The sequence below is a fragment of the Chelonia mydas genome, chromosome 8, assembly GCF_015237465.2.
Source record: "Chelonia mydas isolate rCheMyd1 chromosome 8, rCheMyd1.pri.v2, whole genome shotgun sequence".
Classification (NCBI taxonomy): domain Eukaryota; kingdom Metazoa; phylum Chordata; order Testudines; family Cheloniidae; genus Chelonia; species Chelonia mydas.
Window position 1 is genome coordinate 28,926,475 of NC_057854.1, and position 23,834 is coordinate 28,950,308.

Genomic DNA, 23,834 nt, shown 5'->3' on the forward strand with positions numbered 1-23,834 from the left:
CACAGTCTACACAATAGCATAATTTGCCCATCCCAAAGCGAGTGCACATAACCCACAGGAGCCCCAAAATCGTGAGTAAGCACAGGGTGAAGCGTGACTGATTGTTTCACGATTGTACTGTCCTCTGGGTTTCTGTGCCTGGGGGAGAGCCAACAGTGGCAGGGGGCCCCTATACTGAACACTGTCCCCACATTTTCCACAGGAGTTCTTCCTGGAAGATACCTCACTGCTGAGGGTGACCTGGGAAGCAAGGGAGGGTCTTCTACTGCAATGCGGCTTCTGCGCTGGCCCATATGCAGCTTGCCTGTGTGCAGCAATGGTCCCCCCGCCCCTCAAGGCACAAGTGGCATGGACAAGTTAGCCTGACTGGGACAAGGACCACAGGGCTCTCCCGAGAAACCTGCCCAAGCGCATTGCCCAAGTTCTGGATGAGACCTTTGAAGAGATCACTGAGGCCAATTACCATGATGTGAGAGAGCACATCAACGCCCTATTCCGCATCTAGGTATGCATGCAGCCCGAACCCTCCTCGCCCCAAGAGCCCTCACCAAATAACTTCCTTCCCAAAATAACAGCCGCTTACCGGGAACCTCCTCTGGCGTTTGTACTTCCCCAAGCACCGGCCGCCGCACCAGGCTACCTTCCTCCTGGCTTGAGAACAGCTCCTGGCTGCATGCATCTAGGGATTCCGGGGTGTCTTCCTCCACCTTAGAACTCTCGCTCCCGCTTTGCTCCTCCTCCTCCTCCTCCTCCCCCTCCCGCCTTGTTGAACTGGGCTCTGAAGTGTCCATGGTGGTACTCGGAGTGGAGGTGGGGTTGCCCCCAAGTATCGCATCCAGCTCTTTGTAGAAACGGCCGGTTGCAGGGGCAGCACCGGAGTGACTGTTTGCCTTGCGGCCTTTGTGGTAGGCATTCCGCATCTCCTTCACTTTAACCCTGCATTGCAGTGTGTCCCGGTCATGGCCCCTTTCCATCATGTCCCTTGATATCTGCCCGAAGGTATCATAATTCCTACGGCTGGAGCACAGCTGGGACTGGAGAGCTTCCTCCCCCGAAACACTGATGAGGTCCAGCACCTCACCATTGCTCCATACTGGGTCTCGCCTGGTGCGTGGAGGCATGGTCACCTGGAAAGATTTGCTGAGAGCACTCCACACCTGGCTGAGCAAACAGGAAGGGGATTTTCAAAATTCCCAGAGAATTTAAAGGGCGGGTCTGATGGTTGGTCACCTGAGGGCAGGGCAGTAGAGTTCAAAGTGATGACCAGAGTGGAGACAACAGGCATTGTGGGACACTTCTGGAGGCTGATCAGAGCGCACTAACAGACCAGGGCGTCCACACTGGCGCCGCAGCGCTCCAGCGGCGGTGCACAAAACGTTATTCCACTCGCCGAGGTGGAGTACCAGGAGCTCTCTAGCCACAGAGTCAGAGTGCTCTACGTGCCTTGCCAGTGTGGACGGGTAGTGAGCTAGTGCACCTGGGGCTCCTTTATTGCGCTGTAACTCGCAAGTGTAGCCAAGCCCTCAGAGCGTCACAACTAAATACAAGGTGGAACAGATTGTTTAGCATAAGTAGTTAACATATTTCAAGGGACCATTCAAGCTGAAGTGGCCCATTAACACTTCTCCAGTCATGGAGGGGGGAGGGGGAAGAGGGGGCAGAAGTTAGTGGATTATAGGTTGTTGTCATAAAGCATAAATCCAGTGTCTCTGCTCAGTCCATGATTTTTAGTGTCTAGCAAAGTTATGAATTTAAGCTCCCAGGCTTTCCTTTTGAAAGTGTTGTGCAAATTTCCTTTGAGAATGAGGATGGAGAAGTCAGATATAGAGTGATCACTTTGTCAAAAATTTCAGAGAGGTAGCCGTGTTAGTCTGTATCAGCAAAAAACAATGAGGAGTCCTTATGGCACCTTAGTGATCACCCACAGGTGATGTGGTGTTTTGTCTTTGCTGACAGTCAACAGAGGGGTCCAGAAGCTAATAGGCCAGGGAGACCTGGCTGACATCTCATCCCTCCTATTGGTTCTTCCAGAGCACTTATATCTGCAAACCTGCCAGTCTGGCATCTTCCATTAGAAGCAAGAGAAAGACTAAGAGCAGGGTAGGCCCCTTACTTAATGAGGAGAGAAAGACAATAACAGAAAATGCAGCAATTGCTGAAGTGTTAAATGTTTTTTTTGTTTCAGTTTTCAGCAAAAAAGTTAGCAGTGATTTGGTGACTAACATAGTAAACATCAGTGTAAATGGGGTAGGTTCTGAGTCTAAAGTAGGGAAAGAACAAGATAAGAATTACTTAGGGCTTGTCTACACTTCTGGCTAAATCTGCACTGCTGTGATCGATGCAGCGGTGTTGATTTAGCAGGTCTGGTGACAACAAGCTAAGTCGTTGGCACAGCACTCTCCCATCAACATCTGTACTCTACCTCCCTAAGAGGCGGAAGGTAAATCGGCAGGAGAGTGTCTCCAATCAACATAGCGGGGTGTGGGCACCGCTGTAAGTTGACCTAAGTTACATCGACTTCAGTTATGCAACTTACATAACTGAAGTAGCGTAACTTAGGTTGACTTACAGAGTTAGTGTAGTCCAGCCCTTAGACAAGTTAGATGTCTTCAAGTCAGCAGGGTCTGATGAAATACATTCTCGAATGCTTAAGGAACTGGCTGAAGAGATCTCTGAGCCATTAGCAATTATCTTTGAGAACTCATGGAGGATGGGAGAGAGATCCCAGAGGCCTGGAAAAGGGCAAATATAGTACCTATTTATAAAAAGGGGAATAAGGACAATAATGCAGGAAATTATAGACCAGTCAGCTTAACTTTAGTACCCAAAAAGATAATGGAGCAAATAAACAATAAATTTGTAAGCACCTAGAAAATAACAAGGTGATAGGTAACAGTCGACATGGATTTGTCAAGAACAAATCATGTCAAACCAACTTAATATTATTTTTTGACAGGGCAACAAGCCTGGTGGATTGGAGGGAAGCAGTAGATATGATACACCTCAACTTTAGTAAGGCTTTGGATACTGTCTCACATGACCTTAGAGTGACAAGGTGGGTGAGGATATCTTTTATTGGCTCAATTTAGGAAGAGGGTGGTGAGAGCAGACAGAGTGATGGGGCAACAAGGGATAGACATATCAAGTGGGGTCCTGTGGGGATCTGTCTTGGGTCCAGTTCTATTCAGTGTCTTCATAAATTATTTGGATAATGGAATAAGGAGTACACTTATAAATCTGGGAAGGATTGCAAGCACTTTTGAGGACAGGATTAGAATTCAAAATGATCTTGACAAACTGGAGAAATGGTATGGAATAAAGCGGATGAAGCTTGGGAAGGAATGATCAATTGCACAAATACAAAATGGGAAATGACTGCCTAGGAAGGAATACTGCAGACAAGAATGTAGGGGTTACAGTGGATCACAAACTAAATATGAGTCAACAATGTAATACTGTTTCAAAAAAAGTAAACAGAATTCTGGGATGTATTAACAAGTTGTGTAAGCAAGACATGAGAAGTAGTTTTTCTACTCTACCTAACACTGAAAAGGCCTCAACTGGAATACTGTGTCCAGTTCTGGGGACCACACTTTGGGAAAGATGGGGACAGAGGAGAGCAACAAAAATGATCAGAGGTTTAGAAAAGATTGCCTCTGAGGAAAGATTGAAAAAATAGGGCTTCTTTAGTCTGGAGAAGAGAAGACTGAAGGCAAACATAAGTCTTCAAGTACATAGAAAGTTGCAATAAGAAGAGGAAGGACGTACATCGTTCTCCTTTACCACTGAGGACATGACAAGAAATGATGGACTTAAATTGCAACAAGGGAGATTTAGGTTAGACATAAGGAAAAACTTCCCAAGATTCCCAACTGTACGCATATTTAAGCACTGGAACAAAATAACCTAGGGAGAATATAGAATCTCCATCACTGAAGGTTTTTAAGAACTGGGGTAGACAAACACTTGTCAAGGATGGTCTAATACTTAGCCCTGCCTCAGTGTTGGGGACTGGACTAAATGACTCACTGAGGTCCCTTACAGTCCTACATTTCTATGGTTCTATGATCAAGATCCATCAAAGCACAAAAGCATCTAGAACGGCATGATACATTTGGCTGTGATCCTGCAATGCAACCTGCTAGCGTGGGCTCCTGCATCCATATTTATTTTCATGTTGATGTTATCAAATGTTTTCCCATTTTTGTCGATGGAAAATGAATGTAGCCATATAGTGTTCATATTAGTCAGCCATTTGATACATTTACATTTTACCAAAGTGCAATATGCTTTAGAGATTGCAATTCCCTTGTTTGTTCAGCAAATTCATCATGGTTTAGTCTATAAGAGTAAAGCCCTCTAACAGGATGGATACATTTCCACAAAACTCGTACAGTTTTTTTAAACAATTCTGTATATGCCATTCCAAAACTACCCAAACCCCATATACTCAGTGGCTAGTATACTCTACAATTTTACAGAGCAATGTTTAAAAAAAGAAAGCAGACTCAAAACCAAACTGACACCACTAATGCTACAGAATTGGCTAAAGAGTCAGCTCAGAAGAGATAGGAAACACATGGAAATGAAGCTTCCTGTATATGGCTATGAATAGCCATGTGATAGGGATTAATTATGCAGAGTTTGGCATAATACATCTGGACAAATTCTGCTGTCTGTTATAACCTAAGACTTTAATTCAAAGGGACTGCACAAGTGTATCTGAGGGGAAAATGTGTCCTGTTTACTGGTTAGTACAACATAGTCTCCAAAATGCCAGACCGGCTGTAGATGGACTATGTCAAGGCATTGAGCCCAATCCTGCTTCTACTGAAGTTTATGGGAGTTTTGCTAGTGACTTCTCGGAGAGCAGAAGGAGGCCCTTTGACTAACCAGTGACTAAGTAATATTAAAGCAGTCCATTCTCCCCTTTATGCTGCTTCATTGGAATATGAAACCTTGACGTTTGAATTTATCACAGCCAAAGATCTGGCCAAATCTCATGGAGAAGTTCCTTAATATTTAACGTATACACTAGTTAATCTTTTTCCTGGGATATATTCATTCCTGCTGGTATCAGGATGCAAATTGTACCAGTCAGACCTGCTGCAAGTCAGGTAGGATACACCTCAGTAGAAGGGGCAAGTTATGTCCAATGCTGACAGCCTGCGGGGGAAGGGGGGGTAGGAAAAGCAGCATTAAAATCTGTCAGGGGCTTCATAGGATCAGTGCATCCTTCAGCTACTTTAGCCATGTCCCACCTATGCCAGCTCCGCCTGCTTTTCTCCCCAACAGAATAGCAGTGTGGCCACTTTCTATTACTGCAACCTTCCCATGCTGGATTTTTTGCTACTGGCAGAGCCTGAGGGTGGTTTTAATATTATATGTAATACAATGATAGGCAAAGGTGCCCGAATGCCAGCTGTAAAGCTAGACATCTTTTTAACCACAGAGTGGAGAAAGCAAAGGCCACGAGCAGTACAAATTTATTTTCAGTGCCTATCAACAGATCTCCAGACTTAAGGTTGAGAGTACAGTCCAGTCTCCATGTCCAAACTTTGGCTGATCTGCTCTGAACACCAACAAGGATGCCAATGAATGCCACTTTGAATGATGGTTTTTATAATATCCACTAGGAACTAGACTGAGACCACTGAACTAATTTAATAGATTGGCCTATGATGGACATTAGATGGTAGCGACCTTCAATCACTACCACTCTGGACTTGATTTGAACTCCCAGCCTTGTTGTGAAAATCCTGTATCTCATTATTACTAGTTCTCAAGGCTAGTCCATTTCCAATAATCTATCAGTCTTATTGTCTTTGCTGCTGAAAGGAACTGAAGAAACTTCCACAATGTCCAGGAATATTTCAAAATAATGCCCTAAGAAAAAGGTGGGTGCTTCTCCTCAAATTAGACTATGAGGACATTGTGTTACATAGCGTGTGTCACAGCTGCACCTTAATGAAGTTGTGATGTCATCAGCTTTGGACTATCCAGTGCACACAATTTCTAACATATGTAGTAACATTTTTTACTTTTCTTCCTACAAAACCAAACATAGTATGACACCTAGTGGCAGGACATCACATGAATAAAACAGTGGCCCAGTGAAAGCTGTGCATGTCATAACCCAAAGGGCTACAGACTCACTAATGGTTATTATGCATTTTAAGGACTTTTAATCTCACCTTTATAGATGTTAAAAAGGAAGGATTTTTATATTACAGTCATTCAGCCCAGCCCCTTCATGTATACTTTAACAATAACATGAGAGAACACTTCTGAAAAAGGTAGTGTACAGAGGTTAGTATATTTAAATAGCACTCATCTTTGTGTAATACTTTTCACAAGAATCCCCCCATCTTATCACACTTTTGATGAAGTTTATGAAAACAATCTTGGCAAGATTCCTATAATGCACTGTTTGGACACGGAAAATTTTTAAAAGGATGAAAAAAGGATGGTAAGATCTCAGAGGCAGGGACTGTCTGTTTGTTGTGTGTTCCTAGCACTTAGCACAATGAAATCCTGAGCCATGAATAGGACTCCTAAGCACTACCACAGTATAAATAATAATGGAAGTGAATGACTTTTTCAGTCCCTGAGTTCTTTTCCTTCAGGACAGGTTTAAGGAACACTGAAGGGCATGTGGCAGGGGGAGGGATAGCTCAGTGGTTTGAGCATTGGCCTGCTAAACCCAGGGTTGTGAGTTCAATCCTTGAGGGGGCCATTTAGGGATCTGGGGCAAAAAAAAATTAATAATAATAAATTGGGGTTGGACTAGATGATCTCCTGAGGTCCCTTCCAACTCTGATAGTCTATGAGCACTGCTGCTAATTGTACTGCACCTGCTCTGTAAAAAGAGTAATTCAGGTCACAGGCAATCCAGCACCTTTCAACAGTACTAACTCAATTGGAGATTAACTTGATATTACTGGCCCTGTCTTAAAATGAATACAACATGACTCTGTCAAATTAACATGTTGCCAATTGCTTTTATTTTGTACCATTAGGAGTGGTAAAGTAATGCTGGAAGAACGAGGATATCTTACACCAAATGTTGTCGAAAGGCCATCACGTCTTATAGTAGCAATGCCCTATGCTGTTATAATTCTCTCTTAGATATTGCTGTACACATTGGCATTTCTTACTAAAACCCAAATGTGACAAGGTGCAAAAAAGCCAACACAAAAGACTGGCCTCTTGGCCAGAGCAATCCGCTTTAACCATTGTACTCTCCTTTTCTTTGACTATTACCTGCCTCGCCTCCAAACAGTGACCAGCCCCCTCCCACTTCCTAAACTCTCTCCTAATGCTCCCATGCAAGACAACACCAGTCCATCCAAAGCCCTGCATGTTCAGACTGTGACTGCTCTTTGGGCCGGAGACTTTCTTTTTATTATTTATGTGTTCAGTGCCTAGCACAAAGGGACCCTACCATAATAAATATGATTAATAATAATAAAGGTCAGGCTGAGAACAAGCTGCAAGGAGACAGCTAACAATGAGGAACTCTGGAATCAAATGAGGATTTTGTGAAGGGGGCAGGTCAAGATTTATGCTAGAGAAAAGTCCCATCCCATCCAACTTCTTTGCTGCCAGAAACCTTCATTAACCTACACTAGCAGCTCCACTCAAGGCACAAAGTCCTCCCAAAAGAGCCATTTTCCCACTGTAACCATCAGAGAACCAGCTGGCTTCCTATGGATTTAAAAGGAACTTTCAGCAGAACCAGTGTCCAAAGCTTCCCCATTTCATCCTGTAGTCTTCCATTTACCTACTTCATCTCAACAGGTCTATCCATCATTATTAAGAATGATTAGAAACAAAGAATTTAGGTCATACGTACAGGATGGGTGACTATCTTGGGAAGCAGTGACTCTGAAAAAGATTTGGGGGTCATGGTGGATAATTAGCTGAACATGAGCTCCCAATGTGACTCTATAGCCAAAAGAGCGAATGTGATCCTGGGATGCATAAACCGGGAAATTTTGAGTCGGTGTCGAGAAGTTATTTACCTTTGTATTTGGCACTAGTGTGACTGCTGCTGCAATACTGTGTCCAGTTCTGGTGCCACAATTCAAGAAAAATGCTGATAAATTGGAAAAGGCTCAGAGAAGATCCATCAGAATGATTAAAGGATTAGAAAACATGTCTTATAGTGAGAGGCTAAAAGAGCTCAATCTATTTAGCTTAACAAACAGAAGGTAAAGGGGAGACTTGGTTGCAGTCTATAAGTATCTATGTGGGGAACAAATATTTCATAATGGGCTCTTCAATCTAGCAGAGAAAGGTCTAATATGATCCAATGGCTAGAAGTTGAAGCTAGGCAAATTCAGACTCAAAATAAGGTGTACATTTTTGACAGTGAGGGTAATTAATCATTGGAACAATTTACCAAGGCCATGGTGGATTCTCCATTACTGACTATTTTTAAATCAAGATTGGATGTTTTTCTAAAAGATCTGCTCTAGGAATTATTTTGGAGAAAGTTCTATGGCCTGTGTTACACAGGAGGGAGGTCAGACTAGATGACCATAGTGGTCCCTTCTGGCCTTGGAATTTATGAATGTCTGAATGAATCATGCTCGCTCACACTCTCTCTCACCCAGTATTGAAGTTGCACTGCGGATAAATAATGAAAGCATCACTGGGGGGAAGGAACAGCACGCAGATGCACAAGAATGATGCTGTAGTGTGGTGGTGGTGGTTAGATAACACCCTTGGGAGACCCAGGATCCAGTCCCCCTACTCCAATGACTTTTTAAATTATTTACCTACAGTGGAACAGCTTCAACAGATGGGACTGAGGGAGCCCCACATCTGAATATCCCATAGTGGCTACAGCACTCATGTGAGAGGTGGCAGATCCTTGTTGAAATCCCTTCTCCCATCTCAGGGGAAGAAGGGGATTTGAACCAGGTATCTCCCACATTCCAGGTGAGTGCTTTAAGCACTGGGTTAAAAGTTTAGAGGGAAGCTCCGCCCCACATCTCCACCTTTTTGCCAAAATGGAGCCTAACATCACAGCTGAGAATCCCAACTAGAAAGTGGTGCCTCCCTGCAGCTCAGACTTAGGTGCCTATCTCTATGAGAGGGGTGGGGTGGGGTTTAGCATTTCCCACTGGCTGCCTTAGGCAAGGATCATCCAGTGTGCTGGCCTTTGTGAATCCCATTCTGAGCTGCCTATCTCATTCATTGCATAGGGAGCCCAGGCACCTAACCCAGGCTTTGTGAATCCCAGTGATTTTCTAGGCACCTAAAAGTTAGGCTCAGCATCACCACATCTAACAGTACATCTACACAACAATTAAACACCCACAGCTGGCCCGGGTCAGCTGACTCAGGCCCTAGGGCCATAAAAGTGCTGTGACGTTGGGGCTCAGACTGGAGCCTGAGCTCTGGACCCCACGAGGGGGAATGGTCCCAGAGCCTGGGCTCCAGCTGGAGCCCAAACATCTATACAACAATTTTTAGTCCTTTGAGCCTGTCAGCTGACCCAGGCCAGCCACAGCCAGGCTGCAGGTCTTTTATTCCACTGTAGATGTACCCTCAGTTTCTTTGCGAATCTAGACCTTTAACACTAGGACAAGGCTATCTGGCCCCAAACACCTGCTTTTCTAGGTTATCTTTACCCACATATGTATCATTTACCCTCTGATTTAATGCCCTTTCCTACTGACATGGTTTCTTCCTTTTGATGTCTCTCTCTGTCTCTCTTTCTCTCTCAACAGTTCTCTAGATACAGCTTTGAAAACCAAGCCTTAGCCTTTGGTTTATAAGCATCCCCAACCTGAGTTCCTCTAGGCTAAGTCTCCTTTTGTACCTCTCACCAAGTATGCAGAGCTGCATCTCTCTGTGAGACTCTGCCATCTGCATGTGATTGCAAAATGAAATAAGTGAGTCATTAACCCTGCTCCCCTGGCTTATGGTCTAATGCAGAGTGGACAGGGAGTTTGCTGGATGAATCACTCCTTATGAAATGGATTTTAGATTAAATCATGTTTTTGTTTCTCGAGCTCAGTGGGTCATTTAAACAAAACATTGATTCCTGTTCATATTTCTGAGACTTTGGATGGTTGAATATCAGTGAAACTTATGGTTTCCATTATACCAGATGAAACAATCTTCATTCCAGTTTGCATGCAGGCCTATATTTTTCCTCAAGATTATGTCATAACTGGATGTCCTGGAAGTTTTTATTAAGGGAGCATTAGGGAAGCCAAGATTTCATGGCTCGGGTGCTCAGATACTACGGCCAAAGGGGCAATATATGTACTTAGATGATTGATATCTCTTGCTTTCCTCACAGCAGTAAGAGGCAAGAGAGTCTAGTAATATTCCCTTTACAACATACATGTTAAGTAAAATGTACCCCTAGTGCTGGCCCATGGACCGTGTATTCTGGCTTTAATGTTTCATTGGCACTAGATAGGGTTGAATACAATTTGGCCAATTCACTGTTTGACACAGCTTTCCTTTTTCCTCAAATGATTTATTTAATGGACCAATAGTTCCTAGTATCGACTAGCTCTAATAGCTATGTAAATGAAACCCACACACCTCCTAGGTGTGGTGTTCTGTCCCATCTAGTGGCATCCAGACCACTTAAAGAGAGAAAATGAGTCTGCTCTACAGCCTTAGCTAACAGTCAGTTCGATTCTGCCCGCCAACGACCTGGGTATGTCGGTGCTATAAAAACTCTTCATAGAAGGTGGATGTATTCTACTCTGCCACACAAGGCTGGCATTGGGGAACAGTGGCCAAAGGTTTAATTATCGTCTTTCCTCTCACATATTATCACATCCAGCTCTATTTCTTTCCTTTTACAAGGGATCGTTTTCATATTTTGCTATTTCAGAGCTAGCTCCATTTCATGAACCATCAATGACTTATGCTATACAAGCCAGAATACATTTCAAAGAGATTTAGTCAATACAGTTTGCATCACCAATGGAATGGCTACAGTGCACCCAAAGTTCTTAGTCAAATGAAGTTAGATAGCTAAAACCAGGGAAATCGACTAATGAATCACAATTTTACATGTTGAAAGAAGAGCAGTTGCTAACCCATGTCTGAGAGGTTACTGTAGTACGATGATTGGAACTTGAGAAAGGTCAGGTTTCAGAAGGGTCTTAGCCTGGCATGAGACCAGGGGTTCAGTAAAGCAAACTGGGACCAAGCTATTACCAGAGAAACACAGACCTCTCTGCATGTAATGCTGACTGGCCTCTCTGCATTTCTACATTGCCACCTGCCTCATCACTGACTGGTAATGAATAGAGCTGGACAAAATTTTTCCTCCAAAACTTTTTTCTGTAAAAAAATGCAGATGTGTGTCAACAGAACATGTAAGGAATGTGTGTCAATTTCAGAGAATTGTACTGGTAAAACAAAACAAAACCCTCTTCTCCCCCCCACCCAATAAATTTCAAAAAAGTTGAAACATTTCAACATTTTTGAAATGAAACATTTTGAGTTTTTGGGTTGAACAACTTTTTGTTTTGGAATTTCCTTCAATTTCATTTTTAAAAATGAAAAAAACATAAAAGTGTTGAAATCTAAATGAAATGCTTAGTTCGCTCCAATGCATTTTTTTTTATTTGCCAAAAATTCAGAAAAATTTCATTTTCGGGTTGACCAGAAACAATTTATTTTTATTTTTCAGAACTGCCAACAAACATTATTTCTGGAGCTCCACTAATGAAACAGCTATGATGGTGGCCCATCCCAAACATTAAAAAATCACAAGCCTGCCTCTCCCCAAAAGGCATGACATTAGCTTGAAACTCCTGAGATGTTTTAAAATAATAAATGTTGGGTTGATTTTATTTGCCTTCTGGTTTCTGAGCTGTTTGGATGCACTCGCTTCACATTTTCCAACTTTTCTCTGCAATCATATGGTCTAGAAAATAACTTTTTAAAGACAAACGAAAGCTGAGATTCTCATACAATGTGAGGAGTCCAGAACTGGGGACTCATTAAACTCATGAAAACTATCGGCACTGCCAGTCTTTCAAATTGTTCCTTATTCCTCCAACGTTTTTTACAGTAAAAGGTAACCACTTCTGAAAGTTATTTATTCATTACAAATGTCTAACTCCCACACGTATCCCACAACTGCCAAATCCTGTTCCTTCCCCTCTGACTGTGGAGGGGCCTGCTTGCCCTGAAAACATTGCAGTTCTGTCGTGGGGGAGGGATGGGCAGGATTCTGGAACAATCCTGCCCATGGAGCATGGATACACTCCTGACCTCACAACATAAAATCTTGGTGATCTGGTGGTGTCTGGGTAAGGAATTTGTGCCTGTTTATTGGCTTTTCCTGTATTAAAACAGGCATTCCGTCTCCTTGATTTGCACTTAATTTATTGCATTATAGGTCAATTGCAAAATGTTCTCCTATATGTGACTATTTGGCAACGTAACTCTATTATCCTCTTTGAGATGTTTAGCTTATTTGATCACTTCACTCATTTGCTAAAAAAATATGTATTGTTCTACTTGGGGGGAAAAAAGATATAAATTCCATTTCCTAGAAACCCTGCCTGTACAATGGGCCCTCAATCCTGGCTCTCAAGTGCTGCAAACTAATCACATGTCATCATAACTATAATACTCCATGGAATGCAGCCAGGCTGACTCAAACTGATGAGAAATAAATTGAGTCAGTACTTGGCCAAAGAGCATCTGCAAGTGGAGAGGTTTAGTTTACGGTGGGGAGAAGGGTGATAAATGCACATTTATTCTCTGCTATGGCTTTTGCTATCAATTTGCCAAAACAAAAGTCCAGTAACATGCAATCAAGCTGGATGATCTAGGTTATATTGGGTGTTATAACCTTGTGATATTGCAGCTGAGGAGGGGTACAAGTTAATTTCCTTTGGAAACTCTAGAATATTTCATTGATATTTATCACAGTTGGCATATGGCTCAAAGGACACAGCAGATTTAATGCTTTCCACCTCCTGTGCAAAGAGCTCACAATGTTTTACAAGTAGTCATGAATTACCTAACACACCTCTGCAAGGTAGGTAAGCATTCTCTTCATTTTACATATGGAAAATTGATTGCAGACTTGTCCAGTACAATGAAGCAAGCCTTTGGCAATGCCAGGAACAGAGTCCAGATTTCCTGAACAGTGATATAACAGCTAGACATTGTTTTCTCTCTTTACTTTCCATACAGGAATTGTGTGGCGCTTCATGGTAATGCAACCACTTCTGGGGTAGAATACAGCAACCATTATAACATTCAGCAATGCTCTATGAGAGTCCAGCACAGAACAGTGAAGGTGAATATCAAATTCAAATGCAATGGCAGGGGATTACAAGTGAGGGGGCAGTTACTGGATCTCAGTATATCAAACAAGCCGATATAGCAAATGGATTCTAAAAAATACCTCTGTCTCCTCACTGGGGGGAGAGAGGAATTGGGAGTAATGCTGGGTTATCAAGAGGACACATGCTACTGGATATTTTATCAGGATAGCAACACCCTGTCCATAATTCGTTCCCACTCTTCCTCTTCCACTGAATGAACTGTTAGAAAAGCCAGGAGAACTTCTAGAGTCAGGAAAAGAGCGCAGTGTAACATTGGTAGCAGCAGCACCAGCACTAGCTGCATTGCCAATCCATAGCCCCAACAGAGAAAGAGAAGACAAAATGATGGAAAGGAAAGAAAATCATGTTCCTGGACTCCTCCAAAGAGTGAACAAAAGCAGATTTGCTTAGACACTAAAGACAAAATCTTAGCATCAGATTCTGCCCCATTCCTTTCCTGTCCCCAGGCACCCTATCCTGCTTTGCACCACTCAGGCATAAGGCTGTAGAGGAGACATAGAACCACCTTTGCCATGCCAAACACAGAACAGCTGCAGCTTCCACTCTTAATTTCTTTTTTTCTGTGTTGAGATCATGCATTTTCCATCATTCTTTAGCAAGTAGCATTAGTGTTCAGGCTAATGTTTTAGTTTGATTTTCTTTCTAGTGTTTATATTTTCCCAAGAGTCAATTAGCCTTCCCTGATGGAATACACATGCTGCAATTCCCACACTACAACCCACTTCCATGTCTCACATTAACCTCACTTGCTTTGCGATCTTCTTGTTCAAAGCCAGCTAAATAGTTTTCTTCACCCTAATTATATTTATGTGCCTAGGGAGGTCCTTATCCATTCAGGCAGTGACAGATTAGATGATCCCTTAATGGCAGTCACTCTGCACTCCTTTAGCCCTTCATTTCTGATGAGTAGACGCTCTGTGTCCTAAACCAGTGACTCTCAACCTTTCCAGGCTACTCTTCCCCTTTCAGGAGTCTGATTTGTCTTGCATACCCCAAGTTTCACTTCACTTAAAAACTACTTGCTTACAAAATCAGACATAAAAATAAAAAAGTTTCACAGCACACTATTACAGAAAAAGTACTTACTTTCTCATTTTTACCATATAATTATAAAATAAATCATTTGGAATATAAATGTTGTACTTACATTTCAGTGTATAGTATATAGAGCAGTACAAACAAATTATTGTCGGTATGAAATTTTAATTTGTACTGACTTCGCTAGTGCTTTTTACGTAGCCTGTTGTAAAACTAGGCAAATATCTAGATGATGTGATGTACCCCTTGGAAGACCTCTGCGTACCCCAGGGGTACACATACCCCGAGTTGAGAACCACTGTCCTAAAGCAATCCCAGTTCTGTTTCACTTTGGAAACCTTAGCTGTTCTTCCCTCCTGCTCTCTCGCCTCCCTCCCCGTGTGAGGACAGCACATCCTGGAGTTGATATTTTCAGTGGGGCACTATATATTTGTTTAATAAAACCAAGGATACTCTTCAATTTGTGACTTCCATTTCTCTGCCAGTCCCTGGAACTTTATGGCTAATAGAGCTGTGAGAGGTTAAAAAACAACAACAAAACCACGAGATATCTCTAAAGTATCATTCAAGTAGTGCTTGCATTAGTGCTGAGTATTTCTTAGCTTTCATATCCTTTATAGATTTGCTTTTTAATTACTGCAGGAAAGTCCGATGAAAGCCAAAGTCATATTTATATAAATCAATATAAAATGCTTTATGCATTTTCCTTGGCCTGACTCCTGGAGAGAAGGTAACTGCTACCCTCTAGAGGAAGAATCTGCTTTTAATGTTAATGGAAAAGCCCTTAAATTCTATTACACTGATGCATAAGAAATTAGATTTTGTTGTAACATTTCAGGAGCTGGAGTATTAGATTTCATTGTCTCTATTTATCACGTTAATTTTTTTTAGTACAACACATTCTGTCATTGTTAAACTTCCCGTCCCCTCTACCAGTAAGGTAAGTGTGAACTGTATCAGGATTCCATCAAGGTCAGGACAGATACCCCCCACATTGTTAGCCTTTACCATTTCCTCCCTTTTCCACCGACATGCCTTACTCCCCCTTAGATGGAACAAGATTGAAAGAATAGAATAGACAAAGAAAGAGAGTAAACCTCCTCCTACCTTCCATGTGAAGAGTGAATTGAAATGTATTACTGTCCTGTATGGAAAACATAAGAGCCCCTAAAAAGCCACCCAATGTAAATCCAGCTTTAAGGAAACTAAGGTTGTAAGATTGCATGTTTGGCTTTAAACAGAAATGTCAGGACCCACCCATGGCTGGGTGGAGAATCCCTCCATGAAAAGATGGAAAAAAGAAATACAGTTCATTGAAATGTCTCCAAAAGTTTCAGCCTCTTCCAAGTAATTCTTCACATCTCTTCAGTACTTTTGACTTGCCATTTCCTTTTCTCTGCATTATTCATCAGGAGCCACAATGATGGCGAATAGCTGGTCAGAATCAGTATTAGCAACATAATCATAATATGATTTCTACTGTGGTCAGAATCAGTATCAGCAACATAATCATAATATGGTTTCTACTGTGCCATATATGTGGATGGTATGGATTCATAACAGAGACTGATCTGTGCCCCAGGGAGCTTATAATTTAAATCAGTCATAAAGAAAGGGATAAAGTGGGGAGAAGTATGTGAAGGACTAGAATTACAACAGGAGGAGATCCTGAGATAAGCTATGGCATGGAAGAGTCAGAAATGCCATTTTTTCATTACTAAAGAACAAAGGCCACTGTTGTCCGTTGCTCTGAGTTTTACCATTGGCACCACCAAGAGTTTGAAAAGGTGAAGAAAAAAAATATGGTAGATCTGGTGCTTTTGCACTTGAGCTGCATTCTGTACTGAAGATAGTTTCCATTTTTAAACAATCACTACATTACATTTCTTTTTGCAATTAAAAAAGAGTCACACACAGAGAACATTCAATTGTAACAGATAGACACTTTTTATCAAGAAGCTGTGAGCTGGTTCTGCAAGATGAAACCCCAAACCAGTCGTGGCTCAAAACCGAGTTCCATTTTATCTAAACCACCAATGTCGGTTTTGGGGTCTTACGGAAGGAAAGGTATTTTGGTTAGGCCTTGCTCTAATTATCCATTTTCACTTACTCCATTTTCAGAACCAATCTCTCTTTCAGCTGAAATTTTGCATATTTGATTACAGGCCAAGAAGGATTAAAGAAAGATTCAAAGATTAATGATAATAAGAAACAAGGTAAGTCCATTCAGTCATTTTGGAGCTATTCGAGGTGCATTTTTACATTTAAATGTATGGTGTTAAGGAGGACAAAGTAAGGCCAACCTTTAGGTTGCCCCATTAGCTCAGCCCAGATTGCTTCTTGAACTGCCTTGGAGTATTCCAGTCCTCAATATTAGAATTTTCAACACGCACTGCTCCAGGGGCGCAGGGTCCTCAATGAACAAGGGCTTAACCAGGGCTGTCCCTAGCTATTTTGGTGCCCTACGCAGCCCTTGGGGCTGTGTGGGGCCCCAGACCTCCATGGGCAGGAGTGGTGGGGGCTGGCCCCAGGCCTCCATGTGGGCTCTGTGTGGGGCCCTAGGCCTCTGTGGGGGACGGGCGGGGGAGAGAGGGGCTGGCCACTTCCTGCGGGAAGTGGAGTGACCCGGCCCCAGCCTGCTCCGCTCCCCTGGCTCCCAGCTGCGCCGCCAGCAAGTGCTGGGGGGCAGTTCTCCCCTCCCCGCAAGCCTGGGAGCCAGGGGAGCGGAGCAGGCAGGTGCCGGGTCACTCCACTTCCCATAGGAAGTGGCCAGCCCGCATCCCCCACGGAGGCCTGAGGCCAGGCCCCCCGCTTACAATGCGGTGAGTGCAGGGTCGGGCCTGGCTGCAATCTTCAGGGGAGTGGGGGCGGGGAAGGGGCGGGGCTGGGGCAGAGCAGAGGCGGGGGCCTGGGGAAGGGCTGGAGCAGCACGCAGCTGCTCAGGGCAAATTTCTTGGTGCCCTACACAGCTGCGTGCTTTGCGTATGGGTAAGGACGGCCCTGGGCTTAACCTATCTATCTAGCATGTTATATGCCCACTACCAGTGTAGTACTTGAGCAACTCCAACTATTCACGGATGTTGCCTCAGAACACCCCTGTGTAGGAGGGATGTATCATTATCCATCGCTGTTTTACAAGTTACTGACCTTCTCATAACTGTTCTTCGAAACGTGTTGCTCATGTCCATTCCAATTAAGTGTGCGTGCACCCCGTGCACGGCAGCCGGAAGATTTTTCCTCTAGCAGCATCCGTCAGGTCGGCCTGGGCGCCCCCTGGAGTCGTGCCTTCATGGTGCTCAATATAGGGCCCTGCTGACCTGCCACCCCCTCAGTTCCTTCTTGCCAGCTACTCCGACAGAGAGGTAGGAGGGTGGGTATTGGAAAAGACATGAGCAACACATCTCGAGCAACAGTTATAAGAACATTAGTAGCTTGCTCATGTCCATTCCAATTAGGTGATTTCCAAGCCTACGTTTTGGAGGCGGGCTCAGAGCGTAAATGTTTGCAGACTGAAGTACTGCTCTACCAAAAGCTGCATCATCTCTGGCCTGCTGGGTAATGGCATCACGCGATGTGAATGTATGAATGGAGGACCACGTCACTGCTCTGCAAATTTCCTGGGTGGGAACATGTGCCAGGAATGCTGCCGACGAAGCCTGTGCCCTGGTGGAGTGCGCTGTGAGCGGAGGGACAGGCATCTTTGCCAGGTCATAGCATTCTCGGATGCAAGACATGATCCATGATGAAATCCTTTGGGAGGAGACTGGGAGCCCTTTCATTCTGTCCGCTACCACAATGAACAACTGAATGGACTTCCAGAATGGTTTGGTTTGCTCAATGTAAAAGGCTATGCCTTTGTTCCCTGCTGTTTGCATGTGGCTTAGGGAAGAAAACTGGGAGAAAGATGTCCTCGTTGACTTGAAACTGGGAGACAACCTTAGGGAGCAATGCTGGATGAGGTCTGAACTGAATCTTGTCCTTGTAGAACACAGTGTATGGAGGCTCTGATGTTAGGGCCTTGAGCTCAGACACCCTCCTGGCTGAGGTTATCACTACCAGAAATGGCACCTTGTATGAGAGGTAGAGCAGAGAGCATGTCGCCCGCGGTTTGAAGGGTGGCCCCGTCAGTCTGGAAAGGGCCAGATGGCCAGATGGCCAGATGGAAAGGCCAGGATCAGCTGTTAGACGTGTGGATTTAGCCTGTCAAGACCTTTCAGGAAACGACTGACCATAGGGTTGGCAAAGACTGACTGGCCCCCTGCGCCTGGATGGAAGGCAGAGATGGCAGCCAAGTGAACCATTATTGATGACATGGACAGCCCCTGCTGCTTAAGATGGAGAAGGTAATCCAGTATAAGGGGTATAGACACAAGTGTCAGAGACAGACAGTGTTGCGCTGACCAGATCGAAAACCTCTTCCAGTTGGCCAGGTAGGTAGTTCTGGTGGAGTGTTTCCTATTGCCAAGGAGGATTTGTTTGATCGGGTCTGAACAGGAGAGCTCCATCGGATTCAGCCATGGAGCTTCCACACTGTGAGGTGCAATGACTCGAGGTTTGGGTGCTGGAGACAGCCATGATCCGGGAAGAGTGGCAAGGTGACTGGGGCTTCCATGGACATTGCCAGGAGAGATGTGCACCAGTGCTGGTGGGGCCAGGCTGGGGCTATTAATATCACTGAAGCGTCTTCCCTCCATACTTTGAGGAGCCGCTTGTGAACAAGAGGGATGGGAGGGAATGTATATAGGAGATGGTCCCCCCCACGGGAGGAGGAATGTGTTCGAGATGGAGTCTGGGCTGTGATTCAGGAAGGAGAAAAACTGCTGACACTTCCTGTTGCGTTGCATGGCGAACTGGTCTATCTGGGGAAAACCCCACCATTGGAAGATGGAGTTCACGATGTCCGGGTGCAGGAACAACTTGTGGCCATGGAACAACCTGCTGAGATAGTCTGCCAATTCATTCTGTACTCCAGGGAGGTATGATCCAGGTGTATGGAATGAGCTACACAAAAGTCCCACAGAATGAGGGCTTCCTGGCATAGGGGAGAGGAGCATGCATCCCCTGCTTGATATAAAACATCACCGTGGTGTTGTCTGCCATAACTGATACACATCTCCCTGCCAAGTGCACTCAGAAAGTCTGGCATGCTAGGCACATCACTCTCAGCTCTCTGACATTGATGTGGAGAGCAAGTTCTGCCTGAGACCACAGGTCTTGTGTCCTGAGGTCTCCCAGATGTGTGCCCTAACCCAAGGCTGGCACGTCCATCAACAGCAAGAAAGATGGCTGAAGATTGGTGTAGGGGATCCCCATCCATACTACCTGCAGGTCAAGCTACCACAGGAGGGAGTCGAGGACTGGACGGGGCAGAGTCAGAGCCTTGTCCAAACTGTCCCGAACTGGTCGACACACTGAGGCTAGCCACGATTGGAGCAGCCGGAGTCTGAGCCTGGCATGTTGCACCACATAGCTACAAGCAGCCATGTGTCCCAGGAGTTTCTGGCAATTCCTTGCTGTGTTGGTGGGGAACTGCCTGAGACTTCAAATGCTGTCGCCCAGGGCCCCGAATCTCGATTCCAGGAGGTATGCCCTGGCCTGTGTAAAGTACAGTACCACATCTATAAATTCTATGCACTGAACCATGGGCAGGTGGCAGGTCCGCTGTGGCTCCCACAGCTGCCCACCTGGCTCTTATAATAGCCGGGCTTCAGTTCTGAGCCCTCCCCTCCCCCTCCACCCCCCCCCCCCCGAGCTGGAGCCGGGTCAGGGAGAGCTGCAGGGCAGCTGTGGGGAGCCTGGGTCCCTCCACCTGCCCTGGACAAGGCAGGAAGCTGCCTTCGCCTCCACCGTGGGTGGGGGCCCATGGCCCCCCCACACTTTTGGGAGGGCTCTGGTGCCCTTGCTCTGGGCTGGGGCTAGTGGGGGCTGGCCTGCAGCCAGGGACTGTAGGAGTTATGTAACATGTAGGATACTGTGTTCCAAAACTGTTGGAAGTGAAACTTGTCACCTGATGCAGGGAAGTCTCAGAGCTGACTCAATCAACACTGCGAACAATCGACATCTGTGAATCCAGCCCAACCTCTGTGTTGACTGTCTGGACCAGATGCAGGCTTAAGCTTTTACAAAAAAGACAAAAGACCCCCAAGAAAAGTCTCTAAGTAGGGGACATCCTGGCTTAGAGACAATAATCTATAACTGTATAAGAGAAGGAGAAGGGGCACATTATGGAGGAAACACTCTCTCAGCAGATGTGTCTCATGAAAGGTGGATCCTAGCTTTCTGGACTGGACAAGCACTGACCATTGGCTTAGAAATACCTTATTAGACAGGAAATAACTTATTAATAAATATAGGCTATAGATTGTGTTCTGTGTTTTTCTTCTACGTGTAACCTTATGTTTCAAAACCCTTGAACTTGCTTTTATATGAATCTCTATCTCATGCTATGTTAAATAAACTTCAATTTGGTTTTACTCTAGACATGTCTAAGCACCTTGTGCTAAGGATCGTGTTGAACAGAGGTGAAACCAGTGAACTGGGGTGCACTGTTTCCACAGAGGCTGTGGATTGGTGTGCGTCCAGAAGACAAGGGACTGATGGCACTCAAGTGTAAAAAAGTGGGGTGTGTAAATTGCTAGGCTGAACTGGGAAAGAGTGGGGCTCGTGGACCCTGGAGCGGAGTGCTTGTCTTGCCAGCAGCCAGTAGTTGGGGAGTTTTCTTTGGCGGGCACAGACAAGACTCCCTGCTGCTGTGAGCAGGCAGTAGTAGTGATTCACCCTGAATACCTCAGTTTGTTCCCACAAGTGTCACAATCACCCTTTAGGTCAGGGATTGGCAACCTTTGGCCCGCGGCCTGCCAGTGTAAGCCCCCTGGCGGGCCAGGCTGGTTTGTTTACCTGCTGCATCACAGGTTTGGCCAATCGCTGCTCCCACTGGCCACAGTTCGCTGCTCCAGGGCAATGGGGGCTGCGGGAAGCGGTGGCCAGCACATCCCTTGGCCCACATCACTTCTTGCAGCCCCCATTGGCCTGGAACGGTGAACCGTGGCCAGTGGGAGCTGTGATCGGCCGAACCTGTGGATGCGGCAGGTAAACAAACTGGCCCAGTCCGCCAGGGGGCTTACCCTAGTGGGCTACGGGCCAAAGGTTGCCGATCCTTGCTCAAGGTGTTTATAACAGAAACTGTGTTTTTACATTCCCAGGAACGGTAATGTCTGTTCGGGACACTATAGTTCCACTATCTTGCAGAGACCACTTTTCTTACTGCAGTACATTACTAGATGGGTGTGGGATTGTGTCAGACACAAAATTTGGAACACTAAGGCAAGTTCATTCCCAAACAAACCCTAAACTATTTTTCTGATCATCATAAGGAAAAGGAGCATAGATGCTCTTTCGCCCTCCTTCCATTCACCTTAGAGCTCAAGGCGACCCTGCTAAGGAAGCAAGCACTTGACAATTCCTGCTAGCCAGGAATTCCCAATTTAGGCTCTGACGAAGGCAAGGCAGTTGTTGCTTTGCTGTTTGACTCTTTTCCTGACTGTCAATTTTTATTTACTCCATAACTTTCAAAGATTGAAGTTTTCCTGGGGAAAAGTTCTCTGTGTCTCTGAATGCACTATCATAGTGTCTAACTCAGACCTTCCCTTTGTTCCCAAGGTCAGGAATCTTGGATTAATCCCTGACTGACGTTTTTTTTCCCTCCTACATTTCCCTTATCTGTAGATCTGTCTATCTCTGCCTCCCTCCAGCATTGCCAGAATTCTTCCTAGTTTTGGCCTTGACTCCACTGCGATACTTATTCATTCCCCATCATGACTATTACAACTCCCTCCTTCAAGGTCTTTCTAAATCCCTAATCTTCTCTAAATTTCAGGGGTCCAGAAAATCATAGCCCAGGCTAGTCTCTTGGTCCAGAAAGCAGGATTATTTCCCATCCCAGTCCTGCATGCTTTTCAGGGGAGTCCTGTCTACCTCAACAGCCATTTCAATATTGCCCACCAGGTATTCAAAGAATTCTTCAAGCATGGGCTCCAGTCAACCTTGGATGACCTCATATGTTCACCTACATGTTCATTCTGCTCCAAATGATTTAGGGGATTAGCAGCTAAGGGGAGGAGGTGGCTGTTTAAAAACAAACACCTCTGCTTTACTTAGAGATTTGAGTGCAGTTAATGGGAACAACAGTATCAATGAGGGCCTAAGTACGGCTGCTTGTCAAAGCCCTGTGCAAGAGCACATAGAAGGAAAAGCACTACCCACTTACAATTCCCTGGTGTGCTTTTCCCTTAGAATATCATTCAATGTGAAAGTTTTTAGTATACCAAGCTTCCCTCAGCGCATGGAAACACAGCTGAGTTTCTTTCCCAGAGGAAACTGCAGACCCTGATGGCTATGTGAAAATAATTTATTTTACTAATGAATGCTACATCCATCAGGATTACACCCCCTCCTCCTTCCCCCACACACTTGTTTTTACCAAGTACTCTGAAAGATTTGTAAAGTTAAAGGCATGACCCCCTCCCCCTTAAAATAATCAATGGGCCTAGGGACATGAGTATGTATGCAACTGGCTGATTCATTGAAAGTGATGCCTTAAGACAGGTAATGAGAAGAAAATCATTGTCCCTCTGAATAATTAGTGGAATGTTCATGAGAATATCCAGGCAGGAACCATGTTAATCCATTTGGCAGGGAGACAAAATGAGCTTCTTTACTAGTACAATTCTGTACTATTCCATATCCCAGATCAGGAAGCGAAGTCTATAAATCGGAACAGATGTGCTCCTCTTTGCTGAAGGAAACAGATAACTGTCTCCTGAGAAGGCAGACACATCAAGTGCTCCAGAATGGGATGGCTACTTGGGCCTACAAAGATATGACAATTTGGGGGAAGAAATTCTCTCACCCTTTAAATTTATCGCAATATGAAGGTTAGGACACACAGACCTCAATCAAGCAACCTTTCCTCTGCTGCTGGTATTACATCCCATTACAAAACATTGATTTGCAAATACCTTTGATTTTTCAATGTTCCCTCAAATACATAAAGTTTCCAGATAAAATCCTGGCCCTACTGAAGTACTGACAAAACTCTAAGTGACTTCTATGGGGCCAGGATTTCACCCCAGATCTCCACAGTGTGCTTCCGTTCATGTGAAGCATGGATCCTTATCACAGCACAATGCTGCATCTAGCTTCCCTCTACAGAATTGTTCTGTTTTCATGACAAACTTGGAATCTAGGAGTGTCCTGTCTATGTTATGCACTACTTACCCCATAAGAAAAGGTTTTACAATGCTAATGTTCATAGAAATGTTTATATAAATTTCTCCCAAGCTTCAAGGAAAATAGTTTTGTCTGGATTTAAATATTCCTCTTATATGCTTGCAGCACAAAACACTGCGGTGTGGTGTTAGTGCACGAAAACCAGATAATGAAATTGAC

The 23,834-nt window shown here is 44.5% G+C and overlaps 1 protein-coding gene across 4 annotated transcripts in view; it reads right to left on the minus strand.

The window, feature by feature from the left end:
• Positions 1-23,834, minus strand: part of LOC102929426 (rho GTPase-activating protein 7) — a 193,028-nt gene that overhangs the window by 100,885 nt on the left and 68,309 nt on the right. The window contains exon 1 of one of the 4 annotated variants that reach the window (XM_043521043.1): positions 15,495-15,550. The exons of the other annotated variants lie outside the window; for them this stretch is intronic. Coding sequence (XP_043376978.1) covers positions 15,495-15,546 — 52 coding nt within the window. The 5' untranslated portion in view covers positions 15,547-15,550. Of the gene's footprint in view, positions 1-15,494; positions 15,551-23,834 lie in introns of those variants that run through there. 4 annotated transcript variants of the gene reach the window in all.